A 26,853-nucleotide genomic window follows, 5' to 3' on the forward strand; every position below is an offset into this window, starting at 1 on the left:
CACAATTCAATACGTCGCAATAGTACTATAAGGAATTTAGAAGAAAAGGAAGATATAGTTCTTGCCTGAGGGTTTTAACCTCTAGTGGGGGAGATAAACTGCTCGTGAGAGTTAAAGGCTGGGTGAGAGCTGCAGGCCAGAAGAGGGGGCCGGGAGCAGAGGACACCTCCGTGGCCGATGAGTCTCCATTGTTGCCACATTGTCCGGCATCTCCATTTGTCATTTATTGCCCCTCGTTTTGCTGTTGGTATTTTTTGCCCAGGTCATAACACAGACAGAGTCTCACCGTCAGCGCCTCCTGCAAGAAGCAGCTGCCAACTGGCACTCCTGGGTCATCAAAGTGCACAAGATGAAGGCCATTTACCACGTTCTGAACATGTGCAACATCGACGTCACCCAGCAGTGCATCATCGCCGAGATCTGGTTCCCGGTGGCAGACACCGTGCGCATCAGGAGGGCATTGGAGCAAGGCGTGGTGCGTGGCAGGTGGAGCAGGAGGTGGGATAGTCTCGTCCAGCCTGAGCAGCCTCTCTGCCAGGCACTCAGGTCGTCAGCCTCCTGAGTCAAGCGAACCTCACCTGGTAGGATTGTCTCCTTTATCTTTGCGCCTTCGGTCCTTACCCAGCGCGTGGGCGCATGTCAGAAACTCCCACTCTTCTTAGCGTTTGATAAACATGCAACATTTCTTTGATCTTAGCAAGTGTGTACTGGGCACTGATGTGCCGTCACTCTGCTAGTTACGCCTGTAGATACCACCTTTGTCTAGCTGGAAAGACAAATAAGCAGGCACCTGCAGTGACAGCCAGAACGCAGGGAGTGGATTGCTCCCTTGTGCCGGCCGCTGTGCTGAGCATTCAGCGCACCTTATGTAACTCTCACCACGCTCTAGGGTCATCCCTCTAGGTGTTCACTGTGCCCCGGGAACTGATCTAGGGCTGTGCTGGCAGAACAAAGCCCTGCTCTGGTAGACTTTCTCGAAAGGGAGACAGACAGCAGGCTTGTCCCTAACTAATGTGATTTCAGTCAGTGATGCATGGTGAATGGGAAGTAAAGCAGGGGGAAAGTGAAGGATGTGGGGAGTGAGGGGCCTGTCTGATCACCTATTCACCCCATTGGCGAAGAAGGGACCCTCTGCCCTAAATAGTGCAAGGTGGCCAAACACACGACACCTGATACTAGACAGATGAGGTTGGCCACAGTTTATTAGTCACATATACTCACAGCCCAGGGGAGGACACTGCACGTCACACAGGGCCACATGGAGGTTGCACTTGGGACCTGCACTTGGGAGCAGAATGAATCAGCAGGAGCTAGGGGAGGCAGGTTTTATAGTGACAGGAGGATAGGGGGACCCCTGTTTCCATGGGAGAATGTGATTATTAGCTTGTTTGAATGATTTTCTGGGGTGGCAGGGAGGTGAAACTCATCACGTTGAAGCCTGGGCAGTGTGCCGTTGGTCTGGCTGCTGGGAGAACTGGCTAGGTGGGGAGCCTTTCCTGTTAAGTGGGTGGCATACCTGGTGGGAGCAGAGGAACGCATGGCTTGGCCTTTGGGGCCCTGACGCTTTAGGTCTTTCTAATACCGTTCTGGGGCTGTTGGGGAGACGGCCCCTCTGAGGAGGTGGCCCTGGAGCAGACTTTCCTGCACGTCATGGGAAGATGAGGCAGTGTGGGAGGAAGAGCTTTCAGGCTGAAGGGTCTGAAGGGACCCAACCTGGAGGTCGGGTTGGATGAGGAGATAGGAGCTATCTTTATCCCCTCTGTACAGATGAGGAAACTGAGGCACAGAGAGTGGAAGTAACTTGATCCTGGTCCTGTAGCCAGGAGGTAGGATTTGAATGTCCCCACATCGTGGTCCAATAACTACCCAAATGGGGCACTTACACAGAGCGTTTCACCCAGACTGGGAGGGGCAGCTGCTTCCCGGAGGAATGCACGAGCTGAGCCGTGGAAGGGTGGTCAGTAAGCAGGTGGAGAGAGGTGGGGTGGCCAGTGGTTGGAGCTAGGGCACGGCAAGTTTAAAGACTTCGAACAAGGTCGGGGAGAGGCTGCAGGGCAGGTGCTGGTGGACGGACTCTGTAGTGGTGTACCTTCCTGTGCCGGAGTGACATGGTCCAGTTTGTGTTTTAGAAACATTTCACTGCCATGTGGGGCAGACAGCCGGGCTGTGGGAGAGGGCTGCCCTAACGCAGGGGTCTGAACCCAACAGTGACATCCTGTAATCGTGACGGGGCCAGACTCCTACAGGGCTACTTAGGACCATTTCTACAGCATCTCCAGTCCTCTGAGATAACTACTTCCCGAGATCGGAGTAGAGGACCTGTGTGGATAGGAGGTGAGGAGAGAAGTGGAAGGGGGTGGCTATCATTATCATCATCACATAAGCCAAAGATACTTACTCCATGCCAGGCATTGTGTCAGCTCCTGGAGGGCATGTTTAGAAAAAAGGAGGAAGCCACAGTCCTTGCCCTCAAGGAGATCATAATCACACATATGAAAAGGCATATAAAAATGGAGTGAGGATCTCCTCGACTTGCTGTGTGACCTTGGGGAAGTTACTTAATCTCTCGGCACCTTAGTTTCCTCATCTGTAGAGTGAGGCTTGTGGTGATAGCTACGTCATCGAGTTGTTAGGAGGATGGCTGAGCACTCATTTAGTTGGTGCTAAGTTGTACTGAGTGTTCAGGTGGCAAGCACTGCTGGAGTTTGGAGTGACCAGAAGGTTCCTGGGGGGTGAGCTGGAGCATTGTTAATACTTGGAGAAGGGAAGAAGAGAGAAGCCTAGTGTGGAGTTGGCTGACTTCCATGGAGAAGTAGTGCAGGTGAAGGTGTGAATAGAGGATTAAATCAATGTTGTAAAGAAGTCTGGATTATAAGACCGAAGAGATTTGATTTATTCTTTAGGTAATAGGAAGCCTTTGAAGATTTTTGAGTAGGAGGGTAACATGACTAAAGTAGTGCTTTTTGTTTATTTTGTTTTATCAAAAGAAGGATTACGCAGTCTGGAGTAGGCACTAAATGGAAGGGAAAGAGACTGGAGTCCGATGGTGAGGCTTGGGGCCAGGCTGGTGGCTGTGGGAATGGGAAGAGGAGGGACTTAAAGGGGACGATTAGCAAGATTTGGTGATTAATTGAATCAAGAGAAGGGACAAGTCTCATGATTCCAAAGTTTCTGGAATCTGGAGATTGGAGATTACTGAGAGGTCGGGGGACGACCTGGCTTTGGGGCAAGTTGGTGAGTTCAGTTTTAGGCTCCTGGATTTTTGTGGGGTTGCTGAGACATGAGTGTTTGAAAGCCTAGGCAGGCAATTAAAAGAGAATTGAAATTTCGGAGAGGGTCAGGGCCATTGGGAATATAGGAACAGAATTAGGAAAGTGAAGGAACTCTTGAGAGAGTAAGTAAGAAGGAAGGAAGGAAGGGTAGAGGGCTCAGAACTGTGCATAACATTTGCAGGAACAGGAGGGTGGAAATTGCCAGAGAATCAGGAGGAACTCTACTCTCTTGACAACTCTCCTGTAAGAGAAATTAGCTAAGTACTAACTTCAAAGATGAGATCATGAGTCTCAGAGAGGTCAAAAAATCGTCCCAAGTTCACCCAGTAAGTGATGGCAGGAGTTGGGCTGGGACGCACGTGCTGACACCTAGCCTATGGCTCTCTTCCTTACATCTTCTTATATGTTCTTTTTGCAGGAACTAAGTGGCTCCTCCATGGTCCCCATCATGACAGCAGTGCAATCTAAAAGAGCTCCTCCCACGTTTAACAGGACCAATAAATTCACAGCTGGCTTCCAGAATATTGTAGATGCATATGGTGTAGGCAGTTACCGGGAGATGAACCCAGGTAAAGGGACCGATGTACTGCACAACTAGGCAGCTTGAAAATGAAAACTGGATAAGATTTACCCCTATGGTGGCCTTGGCAGTTAATCACTTTGAACGGTGACATTCCTAAAATCTTATTTGGTTTCCCAATGCCCTGCATTGTCTTTTGCAAATGGTGATTAGTGAAAGATTTGCTCTTTGTCAAGATTTCACCTGTTCTTCCTTAAACCGTAGATGTATCAGGCAGCCAAATTCAGTTCTTGTTTCCTTGCTGATTCAATGAGGGTCATCTGTAGGCATCTGCACAGTCCCATAGCTGTTGTGTGGGAGAGATGGAGATGGACGTAGACAGGACTTGTAGTCAGAAGACTGGAGTCACAAGCTGTGTCACTAAGTTCATTTGTAAAATAAAGGGGATTTGTAAAATAGACCAGATGTCCTTAAGCCAAGCAGTTTATGGTGCTGTTCTTCTCCAGCCTGAGTTCCAATCTAATTTGTGAGCCATACTGTAGGGGCCCCAGCAGGTTGAGGGTCCTGTGAGTAACTGTTGGAGGTGTGTGGTGTATGGAATGGTGGAGAAACAGACAAAAGATGGTGGTAGAAAGAGTGTAGAAAGCACTTAGAGATAGGAAACTGGTTTTAAATCCCATTAAGCTTTGTGATCATGGGGAAAGTCACTTAGCTGCTCCAAAACTCAGCTCATCTGTAAAGTGGGGAATAATAATACTTACTCATTGAGGAGCTAATGTATGGGGGAGCTAAGTGAGTGTCAGGGGTGGGGATGGTGAGGGAAGACAGAATCAGAAAGACACAAGGAACCAGCTTGTAGATCGTGGAGCGTGGTAGAGAAATCTTTGATGTGGGGCCCAAAGAATGTTGGGAGGACTCAGGCTGTTGTGGGTCTCACCTCTACAGCTCCCTACACCATCATCACTTTCCCCTTCCTGTTCGCTGTGATGTTTGGAGACTGTGGTCACGGAATTGTGATGCTCCTGGCAGCCCTTTGGATGGTCCTTAATGAGAGACGCTTGCTGTCCCAGAAGACGACCAATGAGGTGAGTGTTCATGAAGTGTCTCGCCTCGTTTCTTGGAGGTTATAAGTAGAATATTAAAAATGTGTATATTGTTTTCACCATGGAAATAACATGTTGTTATAAAAAGTGAGAGAAAGATGGAAAGTAAAAAAGGACCAGAGTTCAACATAAAAACTCCTGGCCAAAGGTAAATCCTTTGGATGGTTTGGTGCAGTAGCATCTTTGTTTTTTGTACATTACTTGACAAGGCATTGATCTTTTCCTTTACTTTTTTTCTTAACATTGAGTTTTTCCTTTGATTATAAAAGCAATATATGTTCACTGTAAAAACTGGGAAAATACAATAATCTAACTACCTAGAGAAAATCACAATTAATGTTTTTTTTCTTGTGCTTATACACAGGTATATAATTTTCTAAAATTGGGATGAAATAGTGCATATTAATTTGTAGCTTCCTTTTTTTTTCACTCAAAATATCACAAATATTTTTTTACGGCAGAGCCCTTCTCCTACGATCAGCCCATGATCAGCATTCTTATGAAATGCTGAGAAATCCTGAATATCGGGTCTTCACTTGCACACTTGAAGTTTCCACATTTTCTGTGAAGTCCCTTCATAGCGTTGTGAAGGTTGAGACAACTCAAGTCTGCATTGTTTCAAAGTTAATCAGTTAACGTCACTTTATGTCCACTGTAATACATTTTATAAACTGGAAACATGCTTTTCACTCTTCTGAATTTTAAGAATATCTGCAATCTTTAATACAAGTTGACTTAAGTTGAGCTAGTTCAATGATGTCATAGCAAGTCAGTCATAAGCAGGGTTAGTGGGAGAATCAACCTGTGACCAACAGAGTTTTCCATGGCAAGCATCTTAACAGCTGTGCTTTCCTATAATAAATATTTAAAGTCTCCAATGGGCACTTCAGCAGTTCTGAGAACGGCTGATACACATCATCCAGTCCTACGGAAAATGCTTTACTCTTCTTGGTGGATGTGCTTAGATGGAGACTCACTGTTATAACAAGACCCCAAATGAGTGTAGACTTCACTTGCTGTAAAACTTAGCAGCATAGGAGGTAGGTCCCAGAAGCACTTGAGGCAGCCGCCACCCACTTTCAAGTCCCTTCCGTTATAAGGGAGGCCTCAGCTTCTTCTTCAGTTACGTTTTCTAACCAAGGCTGAATTAAAGAATATGAAGCTTTGGAGGGCTTCCCTGGTGGCACAGTGGTTGAGAATCTGCCTGCTAATGCAGGGGACATGGGTTCAAGCCCTGGTCTGGGAAGATCCCACATGCTGCAGAGCAACTAGGCCCGTGAGCCGCAACTACTGAGCCTGCGCGTCTGGAGCCTGTGCTCTGCAACAAGAGAGGCCGCGATAGTGAGAGGCCCGCGCACCGCGATGAAGAGTGGCCCCCGCTTGCCACAACTAGAGAAAGCCCTCGCACAGAAACGAAGACCCAACACAGCCAAAAATAAATAAATAAATTAATTAATTAATTAATAAAAAACAATATGAAGCTTATAGGGCTTTGTTTCCACAGTAACAGCTACCATTCTAGGACTTTTCTGAATCACCCGTAGAAGCTCAGGAAAATCAGGATGTGTGTGCCCTGTCTGTTTGGATCACTTTGATACCTGCCTGGTCACATGGCCCCTCTGTGTGGGATGCCCGTGTGCCTTGCAGTGGCTGTCCCAGTGGTGCTGGAGGCATCCTGTAGCACACGTCCCCGGGGTCTGGTTCAGAGCCCACTGACAATCGCCCTCTGTCTCCCTGGGGCCAGATTTGGAACACCTTCTTCCACGGGCGCTACCTCATCCTCCTCATGGGCATCTTCTCCATCTACACGGGCTTGATTTACAACGACTGCTTCTCCAAGTCTTTCAACATCTTCGGTTCTTCTTGGAGTGTCCAACCCATGTTCAGAAATGGCACATGGAAGTAAGTTGGGACAGAACTGGGTCACTCAGTGGCCATCCAGGTGGCCTCAGTGACGGTTCTCGTGGCCGGGGGATTCTACGCCTGGCTCTGCTCAGAGGTGCGCCCACCACTTCAACAAATAATTTGATTTTATCTATTGAGTGTGAGACCTTGTACCACTTCCTCAGTAACTGCGCAGGTAACTGTAACACATGGAAAGAGTTTTTAAAACTTCAGCTGAATTAAGTAGGTATCCTGGAGTGCGTCCCATGTGCCAGGCACTGTTGCAAAAACAACGGTAGAGCAGGTATAAACTGGGCATCCGAGTAGCAGTTGTGGAAGTGAGGCTTCCGGGAGAAGGAGGTGGCGTTTGAAACATACCTCGCTTGGCAGGGAATCGGAGATAGAGTAAAATTATGCAGCCACATACTTCGGACAGAAGGCTTGGCTTTAAGAAAGGCTGAGCAGGTTTGAACTATATATAAGTGATTGGTTTCCCGTGTTCGAAGCCCCGGACTCACCAGAAGGGCATTTTTTTTTGACTGCTCAGAGCAGCTTGATTGAATGTTGAAAGCAAAGGAGGAGATGGTTAGTTTTGCGCTACTGTACTTGTTCCCTGTACTTGTGGGTGACGGGGTGAGGAAGGCAGAGGGTAGGGTGTGCTGGCTGGGGAGGAGGGGTTTGGGCTGCAGGAAAGAGAGACCTGGAAGCTCTCTGCGTCCCCCCCCAGCCACACCTTCCGCAGGCGTCCCCAGTTATTACGCGGTGTATCAGACACACAGTCATCAGGATGGAGACAGCGCTTCGGAATGGACACTTTTATAGGGAGGGAGAAAGATTTTCGAGTTTGAGGGGTGGGTCAGTGTGAAGAATTGGGGAGAAGAGGAGGGCAGTGGAGGAGCAGGGGCTTCGAGGGACACACGTGGGAATGTTGACTCCCTTGGGATCTTTGGGCACATTCGGCCACCTGCATCACACACTCGAGACAGCCACAGTGGTTCCGGGTTACTTGCGAGGCCTAAAAGTCCCAGGTGATGTTCCCTCACATCCGCCCACTCAGCTGCTTCAGGGCAGCTTCAGGTTTCTCTGTCTCTTTCTGGAACGTCCAGTGGGAAGTGTGACAGGAGAGCACCGCGAGAAAGGGGAGGCGGAGATGTGTAACCGTATCTGCAACCTTGCTTCCATCTTTTCTCTCTCAAGCATGGTAGGACTTTCTACTTAAGGCACGTCAGGGGTCTTATCTGCTCACCAAAATCTGCACCACACATCGTAATTTGGGGGAGAGAATACACCGTCTGTCTCATCCGAGGATTTCTCAGTTAGGAAAGATTCAACGCAGGGTTCCTTTCGACGTGAATGTTCCTAAGTGCATTTGGGGTCTTGGTGCTGACTGAAGGCCCAGGGGGGCTCAGGGGCTATCGTAGTACAGGTGGGTGTGTCACAGAGGCTCCGTGCATCTCCTTTTAGTCCCTTTGCTGGGTCCAAGTGCCCTGTAGTAGAGGACAGGAATGTTGAACAATAAATAAGCAAATAAAAATGAAGAAGAAAACATTTTGCAGGACTACAGTTACAGATGGCTATGTCTATGGGGTTTTGTTTGTTTTTTCTCTGCAATGAGTATCCTGAAGAGATGCCTAGAGGAACAAAACTTTCATAACATTTGGAGAGAAATTACTGAGTTTTGCTCTTCAGCTTTAAACTCATAAGCACAGTGATGGATCCCGAAACATGTGTTAAATCAGCATAACTTCAACAAACTATTTACACAGAATTTCATTTGCCCTGGAGTATGACGGAAAAGTCCAAGTCAACTGGTTTGCTGTCACTCTGCAAACGTGGGTTGGAATATTGTTCTTTTGTGTGCACGTAAATTACCCTGGCCCCAATTCCAGGCTGTGGAGGCCAAGCCTAGTCAGAGAGACCCCAAGCTCGGCCCCACGCCCAAGCATGGATGGTATGAAGCAGACCCTCTTCAGCAGGGAGGCGAAAGGAAATCGTAGGCATCCATCAGAGCGGCAAAGGGCACAGCGGGCTGATTTTGTCACTGGCCACAAGCTAGGTCTTGGGCCTGCTTTCCCTGACAGTGGGCTAGAGACACTGTCACACCATCCTTCAGCCACAGACCACAAGAATCACGTGTGTTGTCACCAAAATTGGGTTGATTGACTCAGTGAGGGAGATGGTGCCCTCTGGGGATGGTGGGCATCTCAGTAAGAGGGTGTTAGAAGGGCTTAGAGGATTTGGCCTCTGGGAGGATAAGGGGAATGTTGGTCATTTTTGTGGTTTGGACAACGTCCTTATTTTGAACTGTCCATATTTTGATATCAGATATGATTGTGGGGTGGTCTTGTTTTTGTCTTGATTCATGATGGTCACAGGGTGGCCTTGTCTGATGTTGTTCTGTGAAACAGATACTATGGCTTAGCTGTGGGCGCCAGGCCAGTTCCCTCTTTTTTCTTTGTTGACACACAAACACATCTCTGATCATCAGATCCAACCATTTGCACTGAGGCATGCTGTTAGGACAGGGGTCTAGGTCTGAGATGGCCGGTCAGGGCCAGCTGTTTACACTGTCCCTGAGGGCCTGGTCAGCATAATCAGGCTTCCTAATTTCCCCTGTGCTACCAAATACCCACCACACCCCAGCTGCAGGGGGGAGGGAGTGTATTTCTAGGCAGCCTGTCTGCGTTGCCAGCGTTCTGTTCTTCATCCTTTCAAATACTCATCCTTGGGCCCCTCCATAGATGTGTGCTCTTAAAAAAAAAAAAATTAAGCCCTAATGTTCTTAACCCCTTCAGGTTTGCACAGATGGTAAGAAATTCCTGCCCATTGACATTTGTGCTTCTGGGTGAGAATGGGACACAGATTTAAAGGCAGTTAATGGACCACAGCTTTCAGGGGCTGAGTTTCCCAGAGGTCAGGGGCCATGTGTGAAAGCCAGTTCACTCCTCCGGGATCATTTCTCGTGCTCCCAGGAGAGATTTCCCAGGCTGGTCCCAGGGCTGAGTTTTATTTCCTCTATGCTCCTGTCACCCTTGCCCCCTGCCTCTTTTCTGATGTAATATAACTTTTTCTTTACTATACCCAGTCAGGCTGAGAGCCCTTTGGAAACTCAGACTGTGACCTCCTTGGGGGCCAGATGGTAATTTCTGTAGCTCAGTACCTAGGGTGATACTCAGCACATAGTAGGTATTCAATACCCATTTATGGATTGAATGAACCAATTGGTGAGTCGCACCAACAGTTAGGCTTTGATTGGCTTGCAAGTGGATGACTGATGGTACTATAGTATTTTTCCTACCTCTAGTTGATCATTGGTTTTATTTTGTTTTTCCTTTCTCCCTCTGTAGTACACAAGTAATGGAAACAAATCCGCATTTACAGCTGGACCCAGCCGTTCCGGGAGTTTACTCTGGAAATCCATACCCTTTTGGGATTGATCCGGTAATAATGTCTTCTGAGATTAAATATTTATTATGTAAAATGTCTTGCTGAGGAGATCTCTGTGTGGAGGGGACGAAAGTGCCAGAACCTGTCAAATCCACCAACTTGTACTGAGATAGAATAGCATGTCCTGGAGGTTTTTGTGACACACTGCACTGGATTCAAGTAAATGTCCTACCTGCACCCTTTACCCAGCCCCTGGGTCATTTTCCATGCAATTTCCCAAACATCTGCCTCTTTCTTCTCAGTTATACCCCTGGTGGTTTACAATTGCTTCTTTAAAAGGCCCTTGGTTGCTTGGAAAGTATGCATATTAGATAAGCAATTTAGCATCCTAACCAAGTTCCCAACTTTGGCGTTTTCTTGCAGTGATTAACATCTCTCTTTTTCCTAGAAAAGTATGGATTTGCTTTTATATTTGCTTTATTTTATTGCATAGAATTATACAAGTTTTAAAAAATGTGTTAACTTTAATGGTTTGTTATATCTACCTCAATTGGATTTGAGCCAAACAAACAAAGGTGCTTCTTCGCCCAGCCTGCCAGGTACAAAGGGGTGTCAAGAAGACACACATCCCGGGCTTCCCTGGTGGCGCAGTGGTTGAGAGTCTGCCTGCCAGTGCAGGGGGCATAGGTTCGAGCCCTGGTCTGGGAGGATCCCACGTGCCGCGGAGCAGCTAGGCCCGTGAGCCACAATTGCTGAGCCTGCGCGTCTGGAGCCTGTGCTCCGCAACAAGAGAGGCCGCGATGATGAGAGGCCTGTGCACCGCGATGAAGAGTGGCCCCCACTTGCCACAACTGGGGAGAGCCCTCGCACAGAAACGAAGACCCAACACAGCCATAAATAAATAAATAAAAATTAAACTTTAAAAAGAATATCACCAAACATTCCGAGAAGCAACTGGCCCTGAATCTGATCAGGGACCACTTCTAATCAAAAAAAAAAAAAAAAAAAAAGAAGACACACATCCCTATTTGGGTAAAACCCCTCACACGATGGCTTAGCACCATATTGCCACCAGGTGGCGGCCTTGTGCTCCAAATGAGCACAAGGGTCTGGAACTGAACTTGGCAGGTGGGGTTCCTAAAAGTTTCCTCTACGCTCATTTTGTTGGAAGAGAACGTGAGACCGCAGTTGTACTTGCTGACAGTTGAGAGGAATATAGCACTGGCCCTAAACTTGGTCCTCTGGTCTCTCCTGTCTTGTGGGTCATCTCCTCTTCAGTTTTCCTGTTCCTCCCACTTACTGCCTACCTCCTGTCCCTTAGAAAAACAGCGAGCAGCACCCAGGATTGGTTTATACTTGCCACCCAGGGGCACTTGCATTCTAAGTTTTATCAAAAGAGGTGAAGTCCTTGAAGTCCTGTTTGTAAGCTGCAAAGTGCTAAAAATAAATGCAAGTTGTTATTTTTTGTAGCCTGGAAGGCTTTATCTTCGGTCCAAGGAATTTCATGATTAGCAAACAGGCAGCGGAGGAGTATTAGAGGGGAGTGATTTTTAGGGTCTGGTTGACCTTCCTTTCCTTTGAATCTCATTGCTCCTACTGTCCTGTCTCTTCTCTTCACAGCCCCCATCTAATGCATCAGCAAATCCCGTCTACCCAATTTTGCTCCTCATGGACAAAGGGAGGGTAGCAAATTTGACGATTCAGAATTGAGTGGTCCAGTCTTTACTCTGTGTGCAATTTTGTCATCTGCCCACTAGTTAGAAAAGAAAAATGTGAGAGTGAAAGGGAAGGTGGGGTGTTGAAAATAATTAATTTTTTCCTAGTAATATTTAGATTTTTAAAGATTTTTAGTCTTTTTAAATATTATAAAATAATAAAATATATGATTAAAAACCCATATAATACAAAAATTATTAAAAAATAAAAAGATAAAGCAGAAACTAACATACCATTGTAAAGCAATTATACTCCAATAAAGATGTTAAAAAAAATTAAAAAAATAAAAAGAAAGAGTTGCCTTTCTTACATTTTCTCTTCCTGTAATCTGATTCCCCAGAGATAATCTCTTTAATAGAACATTTCTGTGCTTATATTAGCACTTATATATATTAATGAAGGGTTTGACTCTTACATAATATAAATTTCTACAGCTGCATTTATTAACTCTGTTGAGCATCTATTTGTGAATCAGATCACAAAATATTCGGGCATCAGAGCTGAGGGGGCTTTCTAAAGGCGTCTGTAAATATTTTATAATAAATGAACATTACACGATGGTTACAAGCCCATGATTTAGAATCAGATAGGCTGTGTTTAAATCTTGGCTTTTCTATTTACTTGCTATGTGATTTTGAGCAAATTATCATCTCTGGGTCTGTGTTTCCTCATCTGTAAAATGGGTATAATAATAGCCCTCATAGAATTGCTCAGAAGAGTAAATGAATTTTATAGGTAAAACACCCAGAAGAGTCTGGTGCATAAACAGAGTAAATGCTCCATTTGCTGTTATATTATTTCTCCTTGGGTGTGTAAGTAACTTAGTCTCCCTGAGATTTTGATAAATGCCCTTATCTGTAAAATGGGAATACTTATAACTATCTCATAGAGTTTTTGTTAGAATTAAATGAGATAAATACACTTAAAGAGCTTAGTATGTACCTGGTACTTAACTGTGAACATTTTTTAGTTTTTCCAAGCTGGGTCTAAGGTGTACTGGTGACCCTGCCGTTACTGTGTTGAGTGATTCTGTGGAGACTGGCCAACCAGGGGGGCAAAGGGAAAAAGCAGAGGGTGGAGGGCAAGCCTGGTGCAGCTTCAATGCCAGGGCAGATGGGGAGGGTAGTGGAGGCGCCTCTGGGGTCTGAGCACCTGTTATAGGAGTCCCTTTCCCCATCTTCCCAGCAGCCCCCTTAGTGATTGTTCAGCTGGCAGCCACTCAGGACATTGTCAAGACAGAACCAGTGAGAGGTGGTTCCTGCATGGGGGAGGGCAAGGTAACTGTGCACTGCGGCTGAACTAGGTGGATGTCGACCCCTTAGCAGAAGCAGAGGAGTTTGGAGGAGGAAGTCGTTTAGGAGGAAAGAAAAGAAGACCCTGTGGCTTTGTTAGTTCTGAGGAGCAAACCCTCCAGATGCCTGAAGTTCCAGAGGGGTCAGAGGTAGGAGCAAGGACTTGAATCATTCGCATGGGGGTGGGTGTTGGAGATTTCTGCGGGGAAGAAGAGCGTTAGTGACGGGGGCCATTAACCAGGGAGAGACCACGACAGCCCCCCAGCCGCTGAGTGCTTGTTCTGTGTGCCCGTCTTGTGTGGGCAGGACAGGTACATGCGTCCCTCTCTGTGCCAGTAAATGTTGGCTACAGGAGTGGCTTCTTGAGAAGGGCCTGGGAAAATGCTTTGTAATGTAAAGCGCTATAGAAATGCAGAGTAAAAGGTGGTATTATTAAGAGGGGATTGGCTAAATTCATGGGCCAGAGATCTACACCATTAATGTGGGAACCCAGGCAAGTTTGAGATCTCTCCATAATGTTTCAGAATGTCTTTTCATTTAGAACAGGGGAAAAATCATGTGGTTTTTTTTTTTTTCTTCCAGTTACTTGATGTTTTACTAATGGTGCTATTGGTTCGGACACATTTGTCATGAGAGTTGCATTTATAAGGGGTTTGGTCCTTTTCTTTTTTTCTGAGCCTAAAATGCATGTGCTGAACTGGACAGAAATTTGAAAATGTGGTTCCCAGAGCGACTTTTTCAGGGGAAATTGAGCTCTAGCCCCTGACTCTGGGAGAACTTCTAGACTCTGGTCTCATGTCTGTTGTCACGTTTCCCTTCCAGATTTGGAACTTGGCTTCAAACAAGCTAACATTCTTGAACTCCTATAAGATGAAGATGTCAGTTATCCTGGGAATTGTCCAGATGGTTTTTGGTGTCATTCTCAGCCTTTTCAATCACATGTAAGTTTCACAGTGAACTTTCTGCCTGTCGGTCTGACCATGTCGGGGATGAGTAGCGGCAGAGCCACCAGTTCGCTCCCGTGTCCCTCTGTGCAAGTTTCCTTCCTACGGGGACTGCTTTCCCCGGTCTCTTGGCTTGAGCTCGGACAAGCTGGTTTGCCAGAAATGGCACCTCTGTTTCTCCTGAGCTGGGTGCACCTTTCACCGCAGAAATATTTGGGGGTTCAGCAAGAGACTGCAAGGCCGCAGTGCTGTGTGTCCTCCCAGCCTGCAGGGCCTCCGTTGGTGCTATATCCAGGCTAAGCTCCCACGGGCAAATGGGGACATAAGTACATTTTGGCCAAAGTGCCCTCAGATTCTGAATTCCATTTGGTATAATTTCTTCCTGCTGGCAGCGGCCTCTCTCTCATTTCTTTGACTGTTAATGTTCTCCCATCTCTTCTTTCTGTTAAGATTGATCTCTAGAAAGCTTCTCAAACTTGCATATTTGTGCTGAAGTTGTAAGTGTTTGAAAACAGCCTCAAATATGCCTATTTAGAGATCCTTTTGTGGACATGGCAGCTTGTAGGCATTGCTGAAACCCACCTGCCAGGAGGTCAGCACAGTGCCAAAGAAATGGTACAGAGTTTAGAGTCAGAAATTTGACTACTGCTTCTAACTCTTTATAGCTGTGTGATCATAGATGTGTAGCTTAACGTCTCTGAGATCGTTTTCTGCTGTAGAATGGGAACAGAGGAGTCAGAATGGGTCGGTTATCGTGCAGTAACAAACAACTCCCAAATCACAGTGGCTTATGACCGTGATGCATGTCATCGTGGGCCACCGGGGGCGCTGCTCATCTCGTCCTCACACTGGGACCAGAGCTGATGGGCTGCCACCACCGGGAAGCTGCCAGTTGCTGTGACAGGAGAGTGTGGTCAGTTACACACTGACTCTTAAGCTTCCACCTGGCGTGACACATGCCACCTGCATTCCCATTTCATTGACCAGAGTCAGTCACTTGGTGACCTCCAGTCAGAAAACCAATAGATGTACGATTCTACTTAAAAAATAAGAACTATTTAGTGAGTAAACGAATGACAGCACCTTGGTACTACTGCCTGCCTGAAAGTGCCGTGAGAGTTAAATGAGAGATAAAACCAGGAAGTGCTTTCTGGGCTATGATTGACATCGTGTGTCAGGCTGGCCTCAACTATCTCTAGTAATCCTGCTTTATCATGCGATCTCCATTTTTCCCTCCAATAACTCTTACAATTAACAAAGGGTCTGGGGCCCTTTTCTGACATTTTAACTGGGTGTCCCCCAACTTAGTCTCATGGGACTCTCTCTATGTCTTAGAGCAGAAGTTGGCAAACTTTCTCTGTAAAGGGCCAGATAGTAAATGTTTCAGGCTTTGCAGGCCAGATGGTCTGGGTCACGACTACTCAATTCCGGTGTTGTAGTGTGAATGCTGCCACAGACTATATGTAAACAAACAAGTGTGCATGTGTTCCAATAGAACTTTATTTATCAAAACTGAAATTTGAATTTCCTATAATATTCACGTGTCATCAAATATTCTTTTGATTTTTTTCCCCCCAACCATTTAACGACGTAAAAACCACTTTTAACTTGTAAGCGGTACAAAACTAGGTGATGGGCTCAGTTTGGCCTGTGGGCCATTGTTGGCCGACCCCTGTCCTAGGGCATCCTTAGGGGTAAAGCTGCCAAGCCGTGCTTCTATATCCTTGTACCATTAACTGTGTCGATACGAATTAGGTCTGCACGGGAAGCTCTGGCCAGATCATCAGTTGTCTATGTGAGCCTGCCCTCTGCCTCAGACTTTATCTTCTAGACCCTGGTTCTCTCTGAACCTTTTGTGCAAAAGCACCTTTCTTCCTCATCTTCTCCAGCCATGCATGATTGCCGCTTGCCTGGGGAGTGGATGCAGGGTTCAAAGAAATGAACATTTGGTGATTTGGAGAGAATAGTGAGTTGTTGGCATTCCTTCAGTGTTCTGTCTTGTATGTGTGTATGTTTCCCACCCTCAGATTCTTCAGAAACACTCTCAACATCATTCTGCAGTTCATCCCTGAGATGATTTTTATCCTGTGTCTTTTTGGATACCTGGTTTTCATGATCATTTTCAAATGGTGCTCCTTCGACGTCTCTGTGTCCCGACAAGCCCCAAGCATCCTCATCCACTTCATCAACATGTTCCTGTTTAACTATAACGACCCTTCGAATGCACCCCTATACAAACATCAGGTACGTATGGGGTTTTTTTCTTCCTTTACGCACTTGATTATGTTAAATCTCTCTCCTACTCTTGGGTATTGCAGAGAGTAATTATTTGCAAGACCGAGCCATCTCACCACCCGATGTGTTAGGTTCTTCAAATTTCAGAAGGTCTTATTGGATGAATGTCTGGGCGCTGAGGGCAGTGCTGTGGTGTGACTCCAGCCATTCCTATCTGGGTAACACATGGGAGGGATTATTGCTGTGGGGTTGAAAACTAGCTTGTATGTTGTCTGCGAAGAAAGAAAAAAATAATCCTTCAGACTGATTGGCTTGAAACTGTAAATGCTCTAAATAGCACCTTAAAAATGAATAATCTTTTATTATAAAAGTAAACTCTAGTTAAGGTTCACAAGGAAGAAAATTGAAATAGAGTCAAGAAGAAGCATCCCTCTGTTCACATGGGGAGTGAGTTTCTGGAAAACTGAACCAAACTCATGCTGCCCTATGAGCTTCCATGGCTAATTGGAGATGCTTTCTTTCTTTTTTTCTTTGGGCTCTTCTTCTATGGGTGATACCTTCCAACAGTTGGATGTTATTGCCATTCTGACTTCTGTTTCTTTCAGCCTCATTATCAACTTAATATTTTATTTTAAAAAAGTATAAATGTCCCATGAGAGGTGGGTATAAAAATATCTCAGTGGCTAATTTTTGGTAACACAAATAGTTCTTTTCCTCTGGCCTCTCCCAGTGATAACCTGATCATATTGTTTGCTGGTAGATTTTCACTATGGGAGGACCCACTTATATAGGTTCTCATTCCTCTGGATCAAGCTCTAGGGCTAGATTCCCAATACCAGGTGGCCCTTCGGTGCACATGGCATCTGCCAGTGATCGCTCGTCCTGGGTCCCAGTTACAGCCGTGCTCCTCCTACAGCTGCACACGTCCTCATGAGTTTGAATCCTAGCTGTGTTCTCCTCCCCTACAGAAGCAGCAGATAAGAAGAAGAAAAAGTAAGGAATGATTTTAAATAATAATCAGAGACGACATATAGCTCTGAAAGCTCTCTTGTATCCCACCTTCCTGTTGTTGCACCTGTTTGTTATACATCGATGGTGTAGGAATCATCCCTAGACTATTGGCATTGAATGAATGTATCTGGAAGGTTCGTTTATGCAAAGCTGGAGTCTAAACGAAAGTTCACTTGGATTTCCCAAACAAGTCTTCTCTTTGAGGCACGGTACTCAGATTCACCACATAGTTCATGTGCTAATTCTTTTCCTAAAGACTAAAGTCCTGTCTTAGTGCGCTGAACGTTGAACAGCGAATGGCTTTTCCAGCTTTTTTCCATTCAAAAATGTTATTTGGAGTTGGCTGGTTTCCACACCCTGGAATGAAGATTAATTATCTAGACACAGTTTGCAGTTTCCATAACCTCATCTTCCCGTCATACAGCTGGAAGAGACAGTGTAAGTTACTAATACAGCCTCCTCCAAACACTGCCCTGGTTGCTTCGTGCCATGTTTCAATACCAAAGAAGAAGAGCAACAGATAAGTAGACATCTCTGGTTGCTTTGTACATTGTGAGGGGAAAAAGCATGATATCAAAATGGGCAAATGGCAACGAGGTAGCTTCGAGGACAGGGGCCTGGGACTGGCAAGTGCAGTGTGTGTTCCCGTGGTTCTCCCCCTTCTTGGGAGCAGTTAAGAGTGGAGGAAGGGGCTTCCCTGGTGGCGCAGTGGTTGAGAATCCACCTGCCAATGCAGGGGACCAGGTTCGAGCCCTGCTCCGGGAAGATCCCACATGCTGCGGAGCAGCTAAGCCCGTGTGCCACAACTACTGAGCCTGCGCTCTAGAGCCCGAGAGCCACAACTACTGAAGCCCGCACGCGTACAGCCCGTGCTCCACAACAAAAGAAGCCACCGCAGTGAGAAGCCCGCGCACCACAACAAAGAGTAGCCCCCGCTCGCCGCAACTAGAGAAAGCCCACGTGCAGCAACGAAGACCCAACGCAGCCAAAAATAAAATAAAAGAAAATAAATTTATTTAAAAAAAAAAAGAGTGGAGGAGGGTAGGAGATGGAGAAGATAAAATGTTTCCACTGTTATCGGGGTAAATCTTGTTACAATTGGGATGGTAATAAATTGTCTCACTGGGAGCTTGGCCAGAACAGTTAAAGAAATGTGAGGGCTCAAGAAACGTTTTCCCTTTACTCTGAGCACCCCATTTCTACACCTTTTCAATGGCTCTGATGAAGCCTTCCCAGGAGTCCTGGTTCTTTGGACCATAGCAGCTCTGGGTCACTCCTCAAACCCAGTGACTCAGGAGGGTAGGAAAAAGAGTTGGTGGTGAGGATGTGAAAGGAAATATGTAACAGGATGATAAAATGGGATGGCTCCTGGGCTTCAGCGAGGCATGAAGACCACAGATGCCTCACTCCAAAGTGAATTGTGACAGAGAGAGAGAGACAGCAAAAGAGAGTTCAGCCCAGGCGTCCCAGGACCCGTTAGGTAACTCACCCACAATGAGACTGTGCGCGTAGGGGACGATTTTTTTGAAAAAGAGAGCAAGAGGGCTTAGTAGTACTGGAAATATAAGGTTACTGATTGGGACAGTAAGTTTGTGACTTAAAGTGACCCAAGGACTTTTGGTCACTCCAGAGTGACCAGTGCAGTGCCAGCCCTGCTCTTTGTCCAGGGCCAGGGCTGACTGTCCCCACGGAACAGAGTCAAGGGGACGAGAGACAAATAAAATTGCCCTTATGATGTGGCTCATGAGCACTTCTGTCCAATGACAGGCTCCATCCACATGGTGTGGGTGTATGGTAAGGGACCACTTGGAGAGAAAGGAATAAAGAGAGGGAGACTCCCGTGTCCACCATGATTGGCCCCCCTGCGCCATTGGACTGACAGTTCTCTCTCTGCACTGGGAAGAGCCCAAGATGGGAGGGTGAATGGGTCCACTGCAATGCTTTAGATCACTCCAGATAAAGTGCTGCTGAAATGATACGTATTTACCATTTGTATCATATGAAGTGTGCTGTGCAATCACCTTGAAATGATAGGATCTTACGGTTTTGGTCTTACAGCAAGAAGTCCAAAGCTTCTTTGTTATTATGGCTTTGATTTCTGTGCCATGGATGCTTCTGATCAAGCCGTTTATTCTTAGAGCCAGTCATCAGAAATCCCAGGTAAGCACCATCCACTTCCCTTCACTCACTGTGGGTAGGAATGTGGGTTCCCTGCAAATGTAAGTTGGGGTTTAGAGAGAATACCGCATTTACCAGGGCCTGAAGGACCTGGTGAGGTGAGGAACTGGCCCACCTCAGGTATGCTTCCTACTGTAGAGCTCAGCTTTTCCTTGGAGCTTTCTTGATTCCAGCATAATGGTCACATTTAAATCTTACGTGCTGCAAACTGTGCTTGGGGTGTGTGTGCTGAGTCAAGTGGTAGTTAATGACTCTTAAGGCTCTGAATGTGGTTGTTTTATTAGTTGAAAATAAGAGTCTTTTACTATAGTTTTAGTGTGTTAATGAGTATTGAAAGTTGTTTTCATCAGGATTCTAAAGTTGTGGGGAAAAAGATAAATAAAGTTGTGGGCTTTTACTGTATTATGTTACAGATGGTGAGAGGGAACTAGAGGAGGAAACACGTTTAAATAAGTCCGTTCTTGTTTTTCTGATTTTCACCCTATTGTCAAACACCAGTTTCAGCCCACTTCCTCCTTTTGTCTAAACTTCTCCTGAGCCTCAGGTTTACTCAGGGGGTGACGAAGTGTTTACTGTCAACCTAAATCAAATAGGATTTGGGAAGATTAACCTTCCAGGGAGCATTAGAGTCTAGAAATGACACACAGGCACTGTTTGAGATGATCGGTCTCTGCTTCCCTCTGTTAGTGCAAAATATTAAGTGGGCTATGCTGAGATCACGTATGTTTTAAGTGGTTGGAAATATTTTCAGATAAACTTTTTTTTCTAAACTCTGACGTGGCTGATGGTAGAGTCGGGGACCTAGGTGGGTCCAGGCTGGAGTTCAGGAGGTTCATCTCTAGGTGGCGCTCTCTTTCTAAATCACCTGCCTCTCCCACTATTTCCTGCCAGCCTTGACCAGATCCAAAACCTGTCTGAAATGTAATTTATGTGGGATATAACTACACAGGAAGGCAAACCAAAGAATACTTGTTTATTGTTTGGTTAATAGGTGAGAGACCAAGATGGTAAAGGAGAGTTGAGGTGGACCATTGTCCAAATAGGTGACTGGTGTTTCAAAGGAAGGTGGCAAATACCTTTCTGCAGAAATAGATGCAACTGTCTTTCTTAGAAACTCAACCTGTCCGTAAGTCGAGGACCAGGTTACTGCTGGCTCGCCTGAGTCCCAGGACTCTCCAACCATAGCTTGTCTTATTCTTTGCTCCACAAAAGCTGTTTAAATAGTGGCTGAGCCCAAAGTGATGGATTTCCCCCTTTTCCCCACGATGACTTGTATGACAGGGAAGGAAGTAGAGGTGCTTTTGTAGTCTGCCATTGTGGGCGATACCTCCTAGACTGACTCTGGGGAACAGGAGCTCCCAAAGACTGCTTGGAGGCCTGCCTCCTTGGCCCCTGGGATGTGTAGCTGTCGATTGATTCCTTAGGCTGCTGATTAGATGGTCCTTCTTCATGTTAGAAACATTTCCTTCCACCTCCATCCAAGAGGTGATTCCATAATGGAATTACTCAGCCTCCTCTCAATTCTCCCTGTGAAACCTTAAAGAGGCCCAGTACATAGAAATTATAAACAGACTTGTTCTGATGGGCCTCGGGGGAAATGAGCAGAGGTCCCATCTCCTCAGGCTCCTCTGTAACCCTATAACCTTGGGTCCCTGCAGGACATGGTTTGGAAACCCCTTCACTAGAGGGCCACCTGTGATGTGGCCCTTTTGGCACGCACCCTGTAGGCAGCCAGTGAGCACACATCTCCTCCCCAGAACCACTCATGCCAGACCCCTGGGCCGCCTGGACCACCCACATTCTGCTTCCTCTTCTGACTTGCTGCCGTGGACCCAGGTCTCCTATCACTCTGTATCCCAGGTCACAGTGAAGTAACTTTGCATTTCTATTTAACATCTTTACATTTACATGCGTGTTTTCTATGCTAAAATTCATTGAAGTGTAACCTACACACATCAAAGTGCACAAATGATAAGGGCACAGATCAGTGAAGTATCATAACATGAACACATCCGTGTGACCAGCAGTCAGATAGAGACGCAGAACGCCATCCGACCCTGAAGTCCCTGTGTGCCTCCTTCCGGCCACTCTCACCCCAAGGTCAACCATTATCCTGACTTCTAACACCATAGGTTAGTTTTCCCTGTTCTTGAACTTTATGTAAGTGGAACCATACACCACGCCTTCGTTTGGATCTGGATTCCTTCATCCGGTATTATGTTTGAGAGACTGTGTGTGTGTGTGTGTGTGTGTGTGTGTGTGTGTGATAGCCATGTATTATAGTATTCCCTTGCATGAATATACCACAATTCGGTTATCCATTCATATATTGATAGTTACTTGGCTTTTTCCCAGTGTTGTCAGTAATTACAGATAGTGCTGCTGTGAACATCCTTGTGTCTGTCTTTGTGCACATGTGTTTTACGTGTTTTTAGAAAGTTGCAAGTAACTAATTTAAAATTGATTACTATTTTATTTCAGACGGCATCCAGCTCAAACATTGTGAGATGTTTAGTTAGGGGGATTGCAAAGTATATTTTGAATGGGAAGAAGAGTCAGTAAGATTCACAAAGTCCCAGTGTCACGCTTCTACACAGTTGTTTATGCCCATTTGAACCAATTTCAGGATATGACCAGAAAAGCCTAGCATTTAAAGATGGAAATGGAAAAACTGTCTTCTGTTTCTTCTTTGGTATTTTCTTCCTTAAGTTGATGGGGAGAGAAAATAGGATTTCAAGAAGACAAAGTAATGTTAACGTGAGCCCCATTCTTCACCATGGGGCAAGGAACCATGGGCCAAGGGGAAAGCCTTACCCAGAGCCCCCTCTTGGTACCCGGCACCCTGGAATTTCTGTCCAGATGGACACAAGCCCACTTCCAGGGCATAAAAAGGGCCAACCACAGCACCGACCTGGGTACCACTGACCCTGGCGTGGCCAAGGGGCAGTAGCACTCCCAAGGAGGGAGAGTGGGTGGAACGTAGACATTTGGGTGGGAGTGTCCACGCATGTGCATGTGAGGCCACGGCGCTTGTGCTGTGAGATGAAATCACAGGTGAGAAGGGAAGGGTCACACGCCGGGGTGCAGGGCCAGCTCTCCCGTGCTGCCGTGTCCTGGTGTGGGATGCTGAATTTGAACCTGGCCTTCCAAGTTCTTGTGAGAATTTATTTATCAAGACAGAGGCCAGAACGTATTTTATTTAGGAGTTTGTTGGCTTGATTTATAACTTTTAAATATTTAAACATATGGCATGTGGGCTTTCATTTGTACCTTTGCCCAAAGATCTGCAAATGTTAGGTGCTGAACCTGCTGTAGGACCTGCTGAAGAAAGAAAGGTAAAGATACTTTAATGCCTAATTTGCAATACGCCACCCGTGAAATCATTCTAGGAAAAACTTTGGATGTGGGACATTAAATTTCACAGTGACTTGAAAGAAATATTTTCTTCAGACTCAAGGAGAAAACCAGGCCAAATTGAATGGTGACTACACCTAGATTTTTTTTTCCTTGAATTTTTTTCTTAGCTATTTTCATAAGGTGATGTTTTTATTTTAAAAAGTATATTTGTGTTGGAAAAGTCATTCTCTAGTCCGTTTGGGCTGCTCTAACAAAATACCACACACTGGGTGGCTAAAACAACAGAAATTTATTGCTCACAGTTCTGAAGGCTAGAAGTCCAAGATCAAGGTGTCAGCATCGTCACCTTCTTATGAGGCCCCTTTCCTGGGTAAGGGAAACTCCCCTTCTGGCATCTTCTCTCTGTGTCCTCACCTGATGGGAACTCTCTGAAGCCTCTTTTATAAGGCACTAATCCCATTCACGAGGGCTCCACCCTCATGACCTAAGTGCCTTCCAAAGGCTCCACTTTCTAATACTTTCATCTTTGGGGGTTAGGATTTTAACATGAATTTTGTGGGGGGACACAAACATTCAGACCATAGCAGTCATTAATCTCTCCATTTTGCTTGTAGAAATCTGGCTGTTTGGGTCACATGACGATTGGTTTACTGTAAAGAGTGTGATTAATTTGGCACATTCTGGAACACCGTGGAGAAAAGCACATGCCCTGGAATTAGACTGCCTGGATTTGAATCCTGGCTCTGCCACTAACTAGCCTTACCAGCTGTGCAGTCCTGGGCTCATTTCTTAACCTTTCTGTTACTTAAGTTTACTTCTCTGTAAAATGGGGTGATAATTGTGCTTACATAAAAAGATTGAATGGAGGGTTTAGAACAGTATCTGGGACATAGCTAATATTTAATGAGAGCCTTTATTTTATATAGAAGTTTTGTCATTCTATGGGTGAATTTGACACTGCATTTTCTTATTTGCTGAAAGCTACAGGCCTCCAGGATCCAAGAAGATGCCACCGAGGACATTGAAGGTGACAACTCCAATCCTTCCGTGAGCCCCGGTCACAGGGCTTCTGCAGGTGCCCACGGGGCTCAGGATGACCATGATGAAGAGGTATTTGGGGGAGTTCCCTGGTGACCTAGTGGTTAGGATTTGGTGCTGTCACTCCCGTGGCCCAGGTTTGATCCCTGATTGCGGAACTGAGATCCCACAAGCTGCATGGCCAAAAAAAAAATTGCTTATCTAAAGAAGAGGGAAGAGGTATTTGGGACTTGACACCCTATGAAGACTTCCAGTCTGTACAGATTCTAGAAGGCAGATCTAGTCAGGGATGATGCTCCCATATTTAACAGCCAGTAGCGTGTGGGCACCAGCCAATCAGAACGGGCTTAGGCAGTAGAGCTGGGAGGGTCGGGAGGACCCTGCTGGTGGCAACTCTGTCATCGCTGAGTCATGGGAAGTTGGGGAGGTCCCAGGAAAGGGGGGGCACTTAAGCTTACAGCTACTTACCAACCAATCAGGGAGCATTTTTAATAATTTTGCCCAGGTGCCGCTCTATCTGTGAGTATGAGGTGAATATCAGCCTCAGGTTTAGTGACATAGAAGGACCTAAATGTTACTGAGGTCTCCTTGGCTCAGAACTGTGCCCCTGGGAGTCTGCTAAATATACGATGATCTTTCCCATCAGTGACCCTCACTCATGAGAGCAGAGGCCAAGTCTGGTCCCTTATATTGAAGCAAGAAGTGGGTTATTTACACCCAGTCCTCCTTCCCAACGTAAGCACACTCAGCACACTCAGACATCGTCACCGCCTCTGGCCTCAACCCTGGCTCAGTCTCTTCTTTGTTCACTTATCTTTGTAACATTGTCTGCCTCTCACGTGAAGTCACAAATTCATGTGTTCTTCTCTCCTCCCTCCCTGTCCCTTTCCATCCAAGGGCAGCCACTCCCCCCTCAGGAATGTACCATGTTTTCCCAGACAAGACGGCTGGCTGTTTTTATACATGACTGAAGTCACCCACAGTCCTGAACCCTGGGCTGGGGGTTTTAACCCAAGGTCTCTTCTAATTCTGGAGTGGGGACAGGGTTCCTGAGGCCTGAGAAATGCTATAAATAACTCCGTCTGTGGTGTTAATTACTTAAAAAAAAACAACAAGTATTCATCTGCACCGATGAATAGTCAATTAGAATTAATGAAAAATCTGGATCATGGAAAGTTTTCCCAACAAGATTCCAGGTACAGAGAGTAACCCATATTCACGGCGATTGGTATTACTAAGTCTGTCAGACCTGCTGGAGTGTTTTAGAATCCAACCCACACTTCTGACTCATCAAGTCCCAGCCTGTCCAGTACAACCTTCCTCATCCATCCTCCTCGTGGCCTCGGTATATATCCGGTCAATGTTCACCTGCCACCTCCTTCGTGAACCAGCTGCCTTCACTGGGGGCAGCTTCAGGCTCCATTTGACGGCTCCTTCCCCCAGTACAATCATGCCTGGGTCTCCCAGCACAAGACACATACAGGCTCGACTCTGCTTCCCCCTCCAGGTCCTGTCCCACTTCTGTCCGCACCCGGAGTTAGCCAAACTCCAGGTTAAGGGCCCAGTTCTCCAGACTGCCAAGTCTACCCAACACTTCCGACACCAGCCACAAGTTTGGGGGTCCCCTCAGACTCCCTCACGTTCAGTCATTTGTAGACAGCTCACAGAACTCAGGAGAATGCTATACTTTCAATTACAGTTTTACTTACAACAAAAGTCTACAAATCAGAACGAGCCAGAGGAAGACACAAGTAAGCAGAATCTGACACTGGGAAGGTTCCAAATGCAAAGCTTCTGTGTTCTTAGGGTTGCATGACTCTCCCGGCATTGACATGTGGCAGTATTATCGTATTGTTAACTCAGGACGCTCCCCTGAGCTTCTGTGTTTGATGTTTTATTGGGGTGTCATTATGTAGGTGTGATTGACCCAAGTGCAATCCAGGTGGTTGCACTCAATCTCCAGCTCTGTCCCCTCCCTGGAGATGGGTTTGGGTTGATAATGTGTCGCTGAAAGTCTCAACTCTCTAACCACGTGAAGCCAGCTCCCACTTAAACTACCAAGTGCCCACCATAGACACCTCATTAGCAAAAGTGGTGAGGTGTGGTCCCAGGGACGGACCATGAATATCAGACGTTTCTTTCACTTGGGAAATGCCAAGGGTTTAGAGGTTGCCTCCCAGAAGCCAGGGCAAAGCCAGACCTCTCTTTGGCTGAGGTTAATTCTTCACCAGACATTCCTCTGTTACTGTGACTCTCTCTACCCACTCTCTCCACCTCTGCCCATCCCCGCCCCTTCAGTTCCTCCCTGCTGTTTTCACTGATGAATGGGAGGGGGAGGCACTGATTTTGGTCTTTTCCCCATAGCATCTGACTACAACCCCCAGTGACCACAACCCCCATTTCTTCCTGGATATCCCTCCATCCTTGACGTCCTGGACCGCAGCCCTGTGACTCCTCCCAGTTCTTTGACCTTTTCATTTCATCATCAGTTTCCTTCTTTCTTATCTCTGAGTTGAGATGTTTCCTAAGGGTGGCAGCTCTTCTTTTCATGATCTTCCCCTTGTTCATCTTCTCGGTCCTCTTAGCTCCCACTCTCACTCCTCGCACAGGTGTGGTCCCAGGTCTCCGTTTCCAGCCCAGACTTTTCCTCTGAGCCTGTTCTGCCTCTGCTGGGCTGTGCTGAGAGATTCAGCCTGTATGGCCAGCTATCACCTGCAACACAACACATCTGGGAGTCAGCTACTCCCCTTCACCAATTTATTCATTTCTGCCAGTGCCATTCTTTCACCCATTCAGGCTCAGGGACCTCAGAGCCCTGTATGACCCTGGCCCTGCTGGGTGAGGGACCCTTCCCTGTGTTCCCACAACACCCCTGCATTCTTGGTTATTGAAGTTCCCATGCTGATGTGTGCTAAC

At 46.4% G+C, this 26,853-nt stretch overlaps 1 protein-coding gene across 9 annotated transcripts in view; it reads left to right on the forward strand.

The window, feature by feature from the left end:
* The window catches only part of ATP6V0A4 (ATPase H+ transporting V0 subunit a4), a 73,336-nt gene that overhangs the window by 41,607 nt on the left and 4,876 nt on the right, over nucleotides 1–26,853 (forward strand). For all 9 annotated transcript variants that reach the window (XM_036864337.1, XM_036864328.1, XM_036864331.1 and 6 more), the window contains 9 exons: nucleotides 263–475; nucleotides 3,691–3,841; nucleotides 4,738–4,877; nucleotides 6,640–6,797; nucleotides 10,127–10,220; nucleotides 13,997–14,115; nucleotides 16,146–16,362; nucleotides 19,423–19,524; nucleotides 23,881–24,009. In XM_036864337.1, the coding sequence (XP_036720232.1) occupies nucleotides 263–475; nucleotides 3,691–3,841; nucleotides 4,738–4,877; nucleotides 6,640–6,797; nucleotides 10,127–10,220; nucleotides 13,997–14,115; nucleotides 16,146–16,362; nucleotides 19,423–19,524; nucleotides 23,881–24,009 (1,323 nt within the window). The remainder of the gene's footprint in view (nucleotides 1–262; nucleotides 476–3,690; nucleotides 3,842–4,737; nucleotides 4,878–6,639; nucleotides 6,798–10,126; nucleotides 10,221–13,996; nucleotides 14,116–16,145; nucleotides 16,363–19,422; nucleotides 19,525–23,880; nucleotides 24,010–26,853) is intronic.

This window comes from Balaenoptera musculus, chromosome 9, assembly GCF_009873245.2.
Source record: "Balaenoptera musculus isolate JJ_BM4_2016_0621 chromosome 9, mBalMus1.pri.v3, whole genome shotgun sequence".
Lineage (NCBI taxonomy): Eukaryota > Metazoa > Chordata > Mammalia > Artiodactyla > Balaenopteridae > Balaenoptera > Balaenoptera musculus.